At 46.5% G+C, this 15,772-nt stretch overlaps 1 protein-coding gene across 1 annotated transcript in view; it reads right to left on the minus strand.

Moving 5' to 3' along the window:
- Positions 1-283: 283 nt before the first annotated feature.
- Positions 284-15,772, minus strand: part of si:ch73-22o12.1 (poliovirus receptor) — a 79,031-nt gene continuing 63,542 nt past the window's right edge. Inside the window, exons 7-10 of the mRNA XM_049731576.2 lie at positions 1,936-2,071; positions 1,810-1,870; positions 1,575-1,658; positions 284-1,250 (exon numbers count right to left, since the gene is read on the minus strand). Of these exons, the coding sequence (XP_049587533.2) occupies positions 1,038-1,250; positions 1,575-1,658; positions 1,810-1,870; positions 1,936-2,071 (494 nt within the window). The 3' untranslated portion in view covers positions 284-1,037. The remainder of the gene's footprint in view (positions 1,251-1,574; positions 1,659-1,809; positions 1,871-1,935; positions 2,072-15,772) is intronic.

Below are 15,772 nucleotides of genomic sequence, written 5' to 3' on the forward strand. Positions count from 1 at the left end.
TTGGAAGATTTACTGCTATTAAAAAAGATATGCAAATATGTGGCGTTTGATTTTCTCTTTCTCTAAATCCAGCTAGCCTCAAATTAATTATGACAACCTGGTAATCAAGTTAGCATTACAGCTAGCATAGCATGCGTCTACTTCTATTACAATTATTACTTCCAAGTGAGGTTGTTTAACATTAACAACACTAAGACCACAGCACTGAAAATACACGATCTTAGTATGTAAACAGACTTTACTTACGGTTCAACTTCACAAAAAACAGACAGTCCAAAGCAAGTGAATGAAAAAGCAGGAATCACAAATTTAATTCAGCAAATTCCAGAAGACAGGTCTTTTTCAACCCAACAGTGGTTGTGTAGCGCAACTGTAACCCAAAGTTGTTGATTAACGGCAAAACCAAAACAGCCTACAAATCCATGCATTTTGTTTCATGCTGTGAGTGGGGCATCTCTTGCCCAACAAAGGTTTTGGTTTTATTTTAATCCGCCAGAGTGGTGAAACAAAGAAAAAAATTATGTCACAGTGACAGTGTTTTGTTATTTGTTTGGTTTTATCATTTATTGAATCAACAAATCCTCTGAATCACAGAGACCAACTAATAAGAGATTTTCCTTCAAAAATTTAAAATGATTGACCTATTTAAACAGTACTTCAGCAAGCTCAATTGACTTTAGAAAGACATCTAACCCTTCACTACAGTGGAAGAGACTGTATCAGATTTCAACGCCGCAATCCAGATGGACCCTGTAGTCCGTGTGGTCATGATCCTAGTTAAACTAAGAGTTGTGTTTTTCCCAAAAAATAAAGCAGACGTAACAAATACCATACAGAAACAAAACAATCATCTTCAGTGGTTTCGTTCACTCTGATGGAACATGAATAAATGATGACATCTACGGTAAAAAATACTTCTAAATGAGATTTCGTACTTTTGCCTACTCAAAGTGGTGAAATTGACAAAAAAAGGTCGCAAAGTTCACATTCTCAACTCCCACAAAGGCACGCGCATTCCCATACAGCGGCGCATACGCTTATACAAACATGGCAGAAGACACAAAGCTGTCCCCGCGGCCGACGTCGGGACCCTGACGGTACTCGTGTGGCTCATTCCCGCTGCACTGGTAGAACGGCGGCGCTTCTGCGTCGGCGGGATCGTCCCACCCGGAGGGTGCGGCGCCGTGGTAATGCACCCGCGTCCCCTCACCGCCGTTGTTGTCATCCTCATTGTTGGAAGCATCCAGGTCCTGCGAGAGGAGGTAAAGCTGTCACCGCTAATGGAACCAACAACTCCAAGCTGGCAGCAAAGTTAAGGTCCAATGAAAGTCAACAAATGCATGTGAGGCTCAGGGATTATTTTTGTCCACTTGGGGTTGCCGCCTGCACATTCTCCAGTACCATATCTGTGACTGTGACCAAATGCGTGTGAGACAAAAAGACCTGTTGCGGGAAATGGGTGCGGTTGACTGCAAACTAGCTAAGTATTAAACAGTTAGTTAGCATGTGTCCTTGTAAAAAAATCTCGGTTGTAGTTTGCATTGCCCGAGTTAAGAATGTAGTTTTATTCTCACTGTGACTGGCTCTGCATCCTGGGTTCTGTATTGCTGGTTATACAGGAGGTGCTCTTCGGCATCTGCAGCGTTATTGGCGGTCACCTGACACACGCATGCACACACACACAGTCATTTTTTAAAACAAATCATACTACACAATGTTCGTCCATCTAATTTGTCCATCTAATGTCATTAAATTTGAATTTATGATGTTCAGTGGCATCTCACAAGAGGAAATCAAAGGAAGCCTCACCGGCCTAATGGCGGTGTTGTTGCTCTTCTTTGGCGGCGGGGGCTTGTGCTTCGGGGGGCCACTGCAAAACAAGAGACGCTGATTGCTTTGAAAGCAGCTCGCAGAAAGAGTTGGTCGAGCACTTACTCTGCATTGAGCTTGCCGGCACGATGCTTGCGATACATGGCGACGGCCGTGCCGATGATGGCCACAATGAGGATGACGCCGATGATGGCGCCAATTATGCTGCCAGTGGTGGGTCCTTTCTCGGGGAGCCGGGTGCCTGAGTAAGGGTGGGAAAATGCTCATTGAGATTAATTTTGGATGCAGAGGGAGCTTATTCATGAATCTCTAAAGCCTCTTTTTTTTTTCAAGTGTTCGCTGACTGCCAAAGTTGAATCGGGTTTATGCGCCGGTATTCTAAACCGGGTAGCTCATATGGCACTGTGTTTAATTGTCCCTCTGCTTATTGTGGTTATGATTAAAAGTCATCTCCACGTTTGTTACACATCATATGTCATTTGTAGACTAGCTATAAAAATGTGCTTCATTAGCGCACTCTTACTGAAAAGTCGATGGGTTTCAGCGTGCATTCGGTTCCACTAAAACGACCATGCACGCGCATACAAGTGCAAAGACATGAAGTCATGATGCAGCCTTCTTCCCAGGGGTTCTGACTAAAGAGCAGACAAGACCTGATGAAGATGACTGGGTGAGTGCAAACTGGCAGGAGATGATTTGCTGTTTTCATGCTTGTCTGATTAGATTTCTGTTCTAATAATGCAGGTTGAAAAGCGTGAAGTGGTTTCAGGTGCTTTGTTACTAAGACACGCTATTTGTGGACCTCAATGATTGTATGAGCACAAAACATTTTGCACAGTTTCATTAACGTTTATGCAAAACCATTTACATATCTTGGCGAGATACATGTAAATATGACAACAATATATAACAACAAAACAAATAACAAAAAAGTAGAATGAAAACGGCAATTTACATGTATGCAATTATTTTCTTTTAACGCTGGAATTTTCAAATACAGAATATATTATGCAAATACAAAAAATGAAACGTAAATTTTAAAATCACAACATGTCATTATTAAGTGTCTGTCACGCTCTTTAGCAAAAGAGTAAAAGCAAACGTTCTGTTGGAAGACGATCATTGAAGCAGTTAGTTTGCATACGAGCGCATTCACGTCTATTCATTACGCGTAGTATCAGCCACCATCCACATGGCGGTGCTGTGTTTCCTCAAATCGAGCCCAAATGCTCCCTGTGAAGGATTTGTTTTGGGGATGTCAGTGTGATTGCTCCTCATTGCAACAATTTAACCCCCCCCCCCCCCCATCAGCAAACCACCAGACGACCTCTGCCAGGGAATCCTGGAAACAAAGGGGGGCAAGACCAAGTAGAGCAAGGCCACTTTACTGCATGTCGATGTGATGCCAGCCGGCGCACCCTCCACTCCCTCCCGTAATGGAATCCCCATTGGGTTCTGTGTGTGTGTGTGTGTTTGTGTGTGTGCATGTGCGTGTGCGCGTGCGTGTGCATCTCGACAAAAGGGGAGAACGTCGCGGCACTTGGACCGAATCAAGTCGTGTTGTTTGTGGACCAAGTTCACATTCCAAATGAACGAGTGAAAAGGTCAGCGGCGCTCCTTTGGGCAGATCAATGTAAGGAGCAACACATGTATACCTTCCTATCCGTCTTCCACGCTCTGACCAGTCACTCAACCATACACTTGCGTGCTCCCATGAGGCCCAGAGGGGGAGAGGAGGAGGTGGCTGTGGTATAGGAAGTGGAGATGAGGCTGGACATCAGAAATGATAGTGGATTGCAAGTTGAAAATGCTACCGGTTTGTTTGACGCATGGATGTCAAGGAAGACTTCAACCTTGATGACCTCCAGCATCACAGGAAGCCACGGCCATTTTTTTTTCTCTCTTAGAATTCCTCGATTCGATAACTGGTCGCATAGAAGTTCTGAATTCCCTCCCTGATAACCAACCAACCAAGTGAGTGACCAAACGACCAACAAATGACTATAAAAAACAGACTGTGTCCAAAGAAGTCCAGTTGCCTCAAATGGAACATTTGTAGACCAGCATGACTAAAAATCTTAATATACATAAACATGAGTCAGGTAGTCCTATTGTTCATTATCCATCTCTGCTATTGGCTAGAACATTGTTAGTTAAGCCCCACCCACAAGCTGTTCAGCTCACACCTCACCGGACAGCGTGAAGAACACATCTTTGTTACACTAGACTGGATTAATCAAACAAAAGTAAGTAAACTGCTTTTATATTTTTTTGGGTGATCATTAGAATGTCTAGAACATGTGCATATGCTTATTTTGTTAAATATATACCCCAAATGTAAATTATTGCATGTAGTATATGTGTTGCAGATATGCAACACTGGGAGAGCGTGGTAGCAAAAAAGGCCCTAATTGTGACCTGCCTAGTGTAGTGTAAATCAGCATGGATCTAGTTTATATTATCTTCTAATATATTTACACATTGTGTGTATTTGTAATGTTTGTAAACAAGGGTAGAGGATAAATCTAAGTAAACTCAGTTTATTAACCTCTTTGTCCAGATTCCAGTCTTTGTTGACAGCCTTACATTTCGTCAACAACTTGACAGTGCCAGAGACTGAAAAGAAAAACAAACTTTGGAAGATCAGACCTTGGCTTGATTCATTCAGAGAGAACTGCCTGCAGGTGATACCAGAAGAGCACAACTCTGTGGATGAGATGATTATTCCTTTCAAGGGGTGATTCAGCATCATCAAACAGTACATGCGAAGCAAGACACACCCATGGGGCTTCAAAGTATGGGTGAGAACTGGAGTCTCTGGCGTGATGTGCGACTTTGATGTCTACCAAGGAAGCAACAATGGACTGCAAGCCAAATCAGAACTTGGCTTGTCTGGTGATGTTGTGCTAGCTTCAACACTGCCAGAAGGTCACAACTACAAGGTCTATGCAGACAACTTCTTCACCTCTGTTCCACTGGTAGAGAAGCTCCTTGATCGAGGAATACATTATGTCGGAACAGCCGGGCAGGTGTGCCTACCCAACTGCAACCTTGAAGACGACAAGAGTTTGAAGAAGAAGGGGAGAGGGGCCTTTGACCATAGAGCGGAGGTGAAACACAACATCTCTGCCGTCAAATGGTATGCCAACCGAGCGGTCACACTTGTGCCGTCCTTTGCTGGAACTGAGCCTGTGGAGAAGATCCAACGCTGGGACAAAGTCAACAAGACCTACAGAGAAGTTGAAAGGCCTCACATCGTGGGCATCTACAACAAATACATGGGAGGTGTGTATTTGCTGGATTCATTCACAGCCAAATACAAGTTCCCTGTGAAATCTTGCCACTGGTACATATGCATCTGATGGCACACCATCACCCTTGCTTTGGTCAACGCTCATCTACAAGCGGGACTGCAAGGCTCTCGGGGTCTGAGACTGTTCCAGGCACAGCTAGCATCCTCTCTCATTCTGAAGGACACAGTCAAGACTCCAAAGAGGGGACGGCCATCTGCAGGCAGTGGCAGCTCAGTGACACACACTGTGATAGCAGGCCCTTTGACTGCTCAGAAAAGACCATCCTCTGGTAACGAGAATCCAACCAGCGTCCCACCCAAGAAAACATGTCCACACCCACCATCAGATGTGCGTAAGCACCTTCTTGGTCATTTCCCAATGAAGACGAAGAAGCGAGGGCGCTGCAGACCCTCAGGATACACCGTGTCACACAGTGCTACAAGTGTGATGTCCGTCTTTGCTTCATAGACGACAGGAACTGTTTCTGGGATTATCACTGCTAATGAAGGAAGAAGAAGAAGATGAAGTGGCTTGATATTTGAAGTAGTGTTAGCCTTGATTCTGCATGGACCTAGTATACGGAGCGTGACTTACAAGTCAGTGTATCTAGCCTGCTTGCATTCCGCATGTAATCCTGTTTTTATTTTGCTTTATAAAAAATAAAAACACAACAAATATGATAAAAGTTGTCATTATTCAGATTACATACTGTGTAAATTTAGCTGTCTAACATAGGAGCAAATAAGTTTACCTTGACTAGACAATGAGTAGGACCACACGAGGCCTCCAGGAAATTCTGCTACCCATCTCACCCTACGTTGCAACGTTACAATGTGTCCATAATCCCTTACCAAAACATGACGAATTTGCAAACACTACATTATGGTGCCCAATGGGTTCTAACAACACTATATGAAAGGTTTAATTTTTTTTTTTTACGTTTTACCATGTCTGGGTCTTACAGGGTTAAGGCAGCTGTAAAATGAGAGATGGTTGTGTTGGGGTTTTCCTATTAGTTCTCTTCTACTTTTGTACTTCTACTCTGCTCCCAAACTATGACAGTCAACAGATGAGTTGGATGCCTTCAAAGTTGGAGCGATGATGGAACACTCAGCCTGAGAGGGATTCATTGAACGATGAGTCAAGAGTGGAATTTTGGAGAACGAATGCCATTGTGTGTGTGTGTTTCGGGGGTGGGTGATGCAGAGGCAAGCCAGATGAAGCCTGTGATTAAGAGGCTGGCTCCACTGGCTCCAGATAAGCGCACCCCACACCCACACACACACACACAAACTCACAGCTGCCTGTTCACTCGGCACAACAGTTTACACACTCGAAGGCATGAAAATCAGGAAACGGCAAGACAAAGATCTTCCATCACTGCTGGATCCCGTGACGATTGGGCGAGATTACGGTAAACGCATTGGGCCCAGCCATGAGCCAAGCTACAGCCAAAACCAACCTCACCCCCACCGCTGGTGTGTCGCAATATTTTGGGATTTCTCTTGTTTGCTGGGCCAAAATCTGTGCACGCCCATCTTTTATCTGTTGCGATAAGACCATTTTGATTAGCCTCTCTGACTTCCTCCACGCAATCCCACTGTAGCTAAGATCAATTCCTAATGGGTTGGCTTGACTTTTTAAAAGGGACACCTCGGGTGGGACGGGTCACGTGGCCGTCATCGTCTGGCCTGGTGTACATCAATCCCCTACCTGCACAATCAGCATCTGTTAAATTAGAAAGAGCCCGCCGCATTTGATCATCACCGACATCATTCAGAAGGAGCAACTCCATTTTTGTTTTTCATGGGAATGGGCAGACACGAGTCTCGGGCAGCTCTGGTTTGATGATTAAGATTGGAAAGTATAAAAATGGAAAGAATTAGAGCCACCAGATGGAAGGAAGCATTTGGTCTCTTCCGGATGAGATCGTTGTGACTCTGGACGCCTTCTCAAACACGGAGTTGTTACTAAGGACGCTTTTCCATTCTCATTTTTGTTTCAAAATACACCTGGAGTCATTGGACGGGGCTTGAAGAGCGAAAGCACATGGCCCGAGTTGGTGCGAGAGGCGTGCGCGCGAGCAGCACAGCACCGGCAGATGAGATGAGATTAGGGCAGAATAAATTGATGGCCTTGGAAGAAGATTAAGTCAAAGAACAGTGCGCGTAATCTCATTGCTCACTAAGAGGAATCCTATTGCGAGAGTGGCAGCCAGGTTAACTGGCCACAAGCCTTTGCCAATCTCTCCAGGCGAGGCCGACAATGCGGAACATATAGTCTGTGTGCGGAGCATAGAGAAAAACAGAATACAGAAAACGGGCGCAGGATCTCCAGAACTACTCACGAGCAGCCATGTTGACAACAGCACATGCGCCTAAATTATTCACAATCGATACGTGTGCCGCAGTGCAGATCGCCGCACTCACCTCGCCTTTCTTGCATTCGGATTTTCAACAAAAGTGGAGGGACAACTCCAGCTTACTCTGCCTCACCTTCCAAGCTCCGATCCAAGTTGGAAATCTTAGGGCGAGTTTAAAAACTATGATTTGTAACCCTTGCCCTACACCGTGCTTTAAAACTTGTTTCTTGAAACGCGGGCCACTGGCCCTGCCCTCTCACCTCAAGGCAGGTGCACTGAGGTCTTGGCAGCTACAAAATCTACCATAGTTGTACTAAGGTCATCTTGTTTTTCCTTTTTAATCAATTTTGATGAAAATTGATATATTTTACATTTTATTTTATATTTTATTTTACATATTTTGTGTGTGTTGCAAAGAGCCAACGATAAATCAAAAGGTATACTTTGACACGGAGCGAGTCTTTTGCGTGATGTCGGCCACACCGCCAACTTCTCATCGGCTGCAATGACACGCCTTTGAAATTCGCTCATATGACGACACTGTGCCCGGCTCACGTCCGCCTGCATAACGAGGAGGGCATTGTGACGTTTTTTTTTTAAGCCGCGTGGTGGTAATGGGGAGACACTTTTCCTTTGTACGTGTTGTTGAGGAGACAGTGTGTTGCCTGCCACAGTGCATCAGCACACTTGGTTGCCTTGAGAGAAGCCACCCCCCTCACTCCCCCCTCCTCTCTCTCTCTCATTTTCTGACAAGGTCGCCAAGTGCCTCTGTCTGTCGCCTGCCTGTCGATATTTACAGTCCACTTTACGTGGCTGTAAACAAAGTTAAAAAAAAAGACAGTAAGAAAAAGAGAGGGAGGAAAAAGGAGCGGGTGAGCAGTCGCATGAGTCAAATATTGCCACTCAAGGACACAAAGGATGGGTCGTTGTAGCACAAGGTTGGCACGCGTGATGGCTGCTTGGCAAGAAGGAATACATTGAGGGAATATAACTTCTGAAGTCAATGCTAATTTCTCATTAGCATGTCAGTGGGATTTTACATTGACTTTAGCATTAGCGCTGCTGGTGCATGTCCTTCATTCAAAGATGCAACAAACGTTGCCATATTGGAAATCATGATTGGAATTTCAGTTCAACAGTCTTCCTAACTGTTTTACTAATAACAATGGGATTGTTTTGTGCTTAAAAAGAATTACCTTGGCACAAAACTTGACTTCTATTAGTTTTCATGACAAGAGTCAGCTTTGTGAAATGATACGGAAAGAAGATTGCAGAATACGTCTACAATAGGATTTGACAGACAACAAGACAACCTCTCCGCACAGCCCCAAAGATAAAACATGACGAGAACGGGTTAAGGAAGAAGATTGATTTATTCTTCTAGACGCAGACTCGGGAGGAGTTTAGTATACACCACGAGAAGCAAAAGAAAATCGACACTGTCATTGGTCCAAGGCTACAGCATAATCCAAACACGCATTTTTTGGGATAAATAATGCACTATCAGCCCTTGCTGCTTTCAATTGTGTCAAGACAAAGATTGCACACACTTGAAGAGTATTTGTCATTCACTGTCGGTTCTTGTTTTCTCAGTACGAGTACAAAGACTAGGCTGAGAAAAGCTTCTAAACACCTTTTTGCAGTATGACTGTGAGGTTTCATGCAAAGTGCCAGATGGAAATCACGTACAACAGCAAGGAGCAAGTAGCCAGCCTCCCTAGCATCGCTTGTTTGAGCCATAATGCCGATATTAAAGTTAAAGTCCCAATGATCGTCACGCACACATCTGGGTGTGGTGAAATTTGTCCTCTGCATTTAACCCATCCCCGTGTGATTTTGATCCATCCTCTGGGGGAGAGGGGAGCAGTGAGCAACAGCGGTGCCGCGCTCGGGAATCATTTGGTGATCTAACCCCACAATTCCAACCCTTGATGCTGAGTGCCAAGCAGGGAGGCAATGAGTCCTATTTTTATAGTCTTTGGTATGACCCGGCCGGGGTTTGAACCCACAACCTTCCAGTCCCAGGGCGGACACTGTACCACTAGGTCACTGAGCTGGTCATATGGATGAATAGTTGTTATCTTTGGATTATTGCCAATGTTTGATGTGATATTTGCTGTTGTTTTTGTAAAGTGCTAACATTAAAACCAGTAGCCAATTTCAGAATGTCTTTAAGGTAATAAGTAGGCTGTTACAATATTTGTCCGTCACGGCAGTGCATGAAATTGCGGGGCGTGTTTTCTATCCTCACCGGCTGCATTGGACCCCTTAGTGGCTCGGCTCTGATCGCTAACCTGTTTTTCTAACCGCTCAACCTTAAGGGCTCCATGTAGCCAGTGAGGAGTAGCTGCTACGTTTACCTAGCCTCCCACCTCTCCCCTCGTTAGTCAGCACTTGGCCAAGCTCAAACGCCCTCGCAAGGCGACACGGGCACCCCGAGCACATTTCCATGTCAGGATGTCAAAAGAGGGAAAATCATGTCAGGATGTCAAAAGAGGGAAACTCACTGCAACCTTGCAACGACACCGCGGCTAGAATGCAAGCTTGTGTATGTACACCAAACACGACCACATCACACCTATCCTCCAGTCACTACACTGGCTTCCCATTTCCTCTCGGACTGAATATAAAATCTCTCTGCTGACCCATCAATGCATCCATAGCAACGCACCTTAAGGAAATAATCACTCTCCAGTCTTCCACACGGAATCTCCGCTCATCTAACACCTACCTCCTCAAAACCCCCAAAACTAACCTCCGTTCCATGGGTGATTGGGCTTTTTGCTCTGTCTCACCCACATTGTGGAATGCCCTACCAGTCCACTTGTGAGAGCACCGCAGTCGGTTGACACTTTTAAAAACGGTCTTAAGACGTTTCTTTTTAAAAAGGCATTTTCTGTAGCACTTTGAGATTTTTTTTTTAAATGTAAGGTGCACTATAAATTTATTATTATTATTATTATTATTATTATTACCATCAATAGATGGCTGATAGGCCGCATCCATGATTTAGTCATGGCCTTCAGTGCAGAGTGAATATCGTGAGCAGAATTGCGCTGCATTTTTGCCTCCCCTGAGTCAGAGGTATGACATTTCTCAATTTTGTGGAATACAGCAACAGTTAGTCATTGTGTCTGAGGAAGAAACCAGAGAGGAGATGAGGACGTGAGAGATATGCGTGGGAGGCAAAGCGACAGTAGAAAAAGTGCATGGGCGGCACAAGGAAAGTCTCCTTGACAGCAAACGACTAATGAGCTCATTGGCTGATAGGCGATAACGATGCAAAAATACTTGGATACGGTGATGAAGTTGACTTGAGTATTTCTTTTCTCAACAATCTGCTTTCACAGCCTGAACTAGAAAACACACAGGAGCTGTTCTTTCGACTCAAGAGACGGAGTACATTTTATGCACCAGAGTTAGCTCATTTAGCCTACTTCCGCTAGCTAGCATGAACCGTAATCCCACACGAGAGATTAGAACCGAGGGAACATACCAGTGCCAGGGCACTTTAATTTGCATCGTTAAGTGCTAAGAAAATACAGTAAACACGACCACGTTCTTGACCGAGCTGTCAATGATCCGCCGACGGCGTGATGCAACCCACTTTAGCGGGAGTCGCAAAGGCGAGCAGTCAGGGATAAGAAGGCTTTCTCTGCTGGCAGGATTCAATGTGGAAATGTCAAATTTCCTAACGATCCTCAGTCACACCTGAGCAAGTGTACACGCGTCCTCACTTGATAACACAAAACGGTCTCACTGCAAACTTGCGGACTTTGTTGGACGATGACATTGAAACAATCTTTAGGTGTATGCATGATCACCACGATGCGGGACACAGTCTTGTGTTTGTTGCTTGGAGTGGGAGCTGAGTATGTCGTCCATCTTCGTCATTATAGCAAGATGAGCGACTTTATTTCATTTCATTTGAGTTGATTTAATAACTGCGGCCGCAATCCAACTCTAAAAGCTGACATTAAGGCCGGATCCGCCATTTAGGGCCATCGGCGCATACGCAAATCAATACCTTTTGATGCCCGGCGCAGGCCGCAAATGTCCATCTAATCGGGTTCCCCGTGCGCTCGCGCAGACATCAGTTGATTCAGTGCCCGGTCGGCCCCTTTGATGCCCAAGTGTGGGATCACGGGCACCTTCTTGATGCTCCCCAAGCTGGGTCTTGCACGGCGGAGCTCGAGGGGACTACGCTCATCTAGCTAACACACCATGTATCGGATGAAATGTGCAGTCCGTCCGGCTTTTGTATTTCTCGCTTCTTTTCCAGTCAGGAGCTGAAAACTTGAGCTAAGCATACTCATCGTTGGGCTGATCACCTGCGAACCCCGTGTACATATATCCATTCGTGTGTTATATGTACTGCAGCACAACGTTTACTGATGGGAAGCAAAATAACATCGCAAAACCTCAATTTAATTCTTTACATCCAATGTAATTATGTCTTTAACCTAAGTACGTATTTAGCACGGAGTGCCATTATTCCTATCAGAATTTTTTTATTGACACTAGAACCTTGTCATTTCTATTAATTTCAATGGGGAAAGATGATTTGAAAGAAGTGTGTTTTAGTGAGAGATTGATCTTGGACTGAATTGATCTCAAAGCGCCGCTCTTCACGACATCCACCTTTTTTCGAATCAACAAATGCTTTTTTGTAAGCCTTTCTTTATCGGGGCTCGTCTCGTCTGTGTGTGTGTGCCTGCGTGCCTATCCATCTCTGACGTGTGTGCCTTTTCCAGGCAAATCAGAATCGGAGGCCAAATAGCAAGAAATCAATGCAAGTGTCGTATTTTTGCCTCCTTTCTCTTGCTCTCCAAATCCGGCCTTCTTATTGTCGATCCCTTCAGTCTTGTTTGGTGCCTTCCCACCCCTGTCCCGCGTTTTCGCTCACAGCCTTATTAAAAATGGTAGCGAGTGTGCGCTGCAGACTTAAGAAAGCTCGGCGGGTGGATTGAAGCAGCTGCCAGTGTTTAGTGTCTCCTCGGGGAGTGGCGACGACCCCTTAAGCTGACTCCTCCGAGTGGAGCATGACTGCCTGACTGCTGAGCGCGCAAAACCTCTAATAATGACTTTTGTACACACATGCGTGCGTGTATGTGTGAGTGTGTGTGCGTGCATGTGTTTACTGTGTGTGTGCGTGTGTTTACCGTGTGCGTGCTTATCAGCAGTGGGCGGAAGAAAAAAGACAAAATCGCATCATGCCGTTTTCTGTGTTTAGCGCTCATGCTACAGGGGCATTAAACATCAACACCAATTTTACACGCGAGGCGGCAGTAGTACAGCTCAGATGCCGGGATACTTCCTGGCACTGCTTTTTATTTAGCTTTTTGCAAGTTAGATAGATGATGTCACCAGACTATAGCCTTCGTTCACTTTAGCCAGCATCACTTCCAACAGAGGCTCAGATAAATTGAAAAACGCTTTTTCCGATGTGCTTTGCTTATTTTCTCTACACAAGTCATTCAAAAAGGACTTAGACCAGTGGTTCTTAACCTGGGTTCGATCAAACCCTAGGGGTTCGGTGAGTCGGTCTCAGGGGTTCGACAGAGCCCCCACTGAGGAGGTCCGAACAAACCTGTTTTATCTGATTTGCCAGTATGTAATTTGTTGCGAGTTCATGCATTGTGTTGGTTTTGTTCTTTGAACAAGGTGATGTTCATGCACAGCTCATTTTGTACATTAGTAAAAAACATCTATGTCTTGAATTTAAAAAAAAAAAAAAAATTCACTAAACAGTTCGGTGAAGGCGCATATGAAACTAGTGGGGTTCGGTACCTCCAACAAGGTTAAGAACCACTGACTTCGACGGAGTCTCCAGTCCACTGTGGCCAGCCAGTATCAACAGACTCACTTTCTTTAAATTGCAGGGCCGTTTATCTTGACAGAGGCAATTTGGCTTGCACACACAAGCGTTTGTGTCATGTCGCCTTTCATTGAGGCTCCAAATTGGGCTCCAATCTTTTCCCAAAGTGTTCTTGGGTGAAAACGGTATCGATTGGCCTCACTGCATTCAGCACGCCTAAACATGTGCGCTGCACGTACGCACACGTATGCACGCACGCACGCGCCCACACGCTTCCACGCACGCGCACGTACGCACACACACGTACATGGACACGCTAACGGGCGAACGTGTTCCGAGAGAAGGGGTGCAGATTTGGCAACGTTGTAGCTTGTATGATGGAGCCAAGACAGCATACGGAACAATGAGATCAGTGGCCACGAGAAGCCGCTTCATAAGATGCCTCTTCGTTCTTGATGCCGCCGGGATTCTTCCTCCTGACTGTGTTTGATGTGCGCGTACGAGCCGCGTGATAAGCGCTGACGCACGAGGGTTTGGGTGTCAACGCGCATCTTCTGCGTTGCTTGACTGCTTGGTGTTGGGGTAGCGAATGCCAATTTTGAAGAGGAGATAAGCAGCTTCCGCAGCGCTGCATCGAGTCTGAAACCCTAACAGACCTCCCATTTACTGTATTTGTATTTCTTGTCTTAACATGGAACTGTTTGGTGCTTGAAAACGACATCACAGTTTGTGATTCAGCATGAGAAGCTATGAACGCAGGTGCAAACAAAGAAGAGATTCACCACTGCTGACTCGAGAAGCTGTATCAATTTTTGCAGAGAAAATAGAATACCGTATTTGCCGGTGTATTGGTCGACCTTTTTCGATCCAAAATCGACCGAAAAAAATCGACCTCGACTTATACACCGAGTCATAAAATTTAACTTCGTATTCATCGCTTAAAATGTGATGGTAACCAAGGCCGTTTCTCATGCATCTCATTGTGCGTTGCACTTAGAAAATTTGAACCGGGCGGCGTGCGCGAGTGCGCGGCCCGCTGGAAGTCGAATGAGGCTCAGCAATCTCCTCCGCGGTGCTTATAAACAGCCGATCCGCTCGGCGGGGGCTATTTTCGGCCACTCGGCGCGTGCGCACGGCCTCCCGGATGTGCCGGGCGGCGTGCGCGAGTGCGCGGCCCGCTGGAAGTCGAATGAGGCTCAGCGATCTCCTCCGCGGTGCTTATAAACAGCCGATCCGCTCGGCGGGGGCTATTTTCGGCCACTTGGCGCGTGCGCACGGCCTCCCGGATGTGCCGGGCGGGTGCGCGAGCTCGCCGGCCGCTGGAAGTCGAATGAGGCTCCGCGATCTCCTCCGTGGTGCTTATAAACAGCCGATCCGCTCGGCGGGGGCTATTTTCGGCCACTCGGCGCGTGCGCACGGCCTCCCGGATGTGCCGGGCGGCGTGCGCGAGTGCGCGGCCCGCTGGAAGTCGAATGAGGCTCAGCAATCTCCTCCGCGGTGCTTATAAACAGCCGATCCGCTCGGCGGGGGCTATTTTCGGCCACTCGGCGCGTGCGCACGGCCTCCCGGATGTGCCGGGCGGCGTGCGCGAGTGCGCGGCCCGCTGGAAGTCGAATGAGGCTCAGCGATCTCCTCCGCGGTGCTTATAAACAGCCGATCCGCTCGGCGGGGGCTATTTTCGGCCACTTGGCGCGTGCGCACGGCCTCCCGGATGTGCCGGGCGGGTGCGCGAGCTCGCCGGCCGCTGGAAGTCGAATGAGGCTCCGCGATCTCCTCCGTGGTGCTTATAAACAGCCGATCCGCTCGGCGGGGGCTATTTTCGGCCACTTGGCGCGTGCGCACGGCCTCCCGGATGTGCCGGGCGGGTGCGCGAGCTCGCCGGCCGCTGGAAGTCGAATGAGGCTCCGCGATCTCCTCCGCGGTGCTTATAAAGTGCCGATCTGCTCGGCTTGGAGCTATTTCCGGCCTCCCGTTGGTGCCGGGCGGCGTGCGCGAGCTCACCGGCCGCTGGAAGTCAAATGAGGCTCCGCGATCTCCTCCGCGGTGCTTATAAACAGCCGCATGCGCACGGCCTCCCGGAATTTGAACACATTTCGTCAATAAATTTCGCATATTGAATTTTGAAGTTTAATATAATGCAACAATTGAGCTCGACTTATACAAAGGATATATCATAAAATCGTAAATTTCCGTCGAATTTTAGGGGGTCGACTTATACACCGAGTCGACCTGTACACCGGCAAATACGGTATGCGCCTGTTGGATATTTTCTACACCGTTTGTGTTCAAATATCTGTTTTCATAAACCACTATAAAGGTGCGACGCCGATGCTATTCGTTAGCCCATTTACAATAAGATTTTGAATTCATTTGTCTTGTTAAGCTAATTGGAGATTCCAAGGAACAAAATACACGACCTGCGTTCTCTTTCATTTGATACACGGAGCTGCAGCGAGGCACATTACACAG

The sequence above is a fragment of the Syngnathus scovelli genome, chromosome 9 (genome assembly GCF_024217435.2).
Source record: "Syngnathus scovelli strain Florida chromosome 9, RoL_Ssco_1.2, whole genome shotgun sequence".
In the NCBI taxonomy this organism is placed as follows: Eukaryota; Metazoa; Chordata; class Actinopteri; order Syngnathiformes; family Syngnathidae; genus Syngnathus; species Syngnathus scovelli.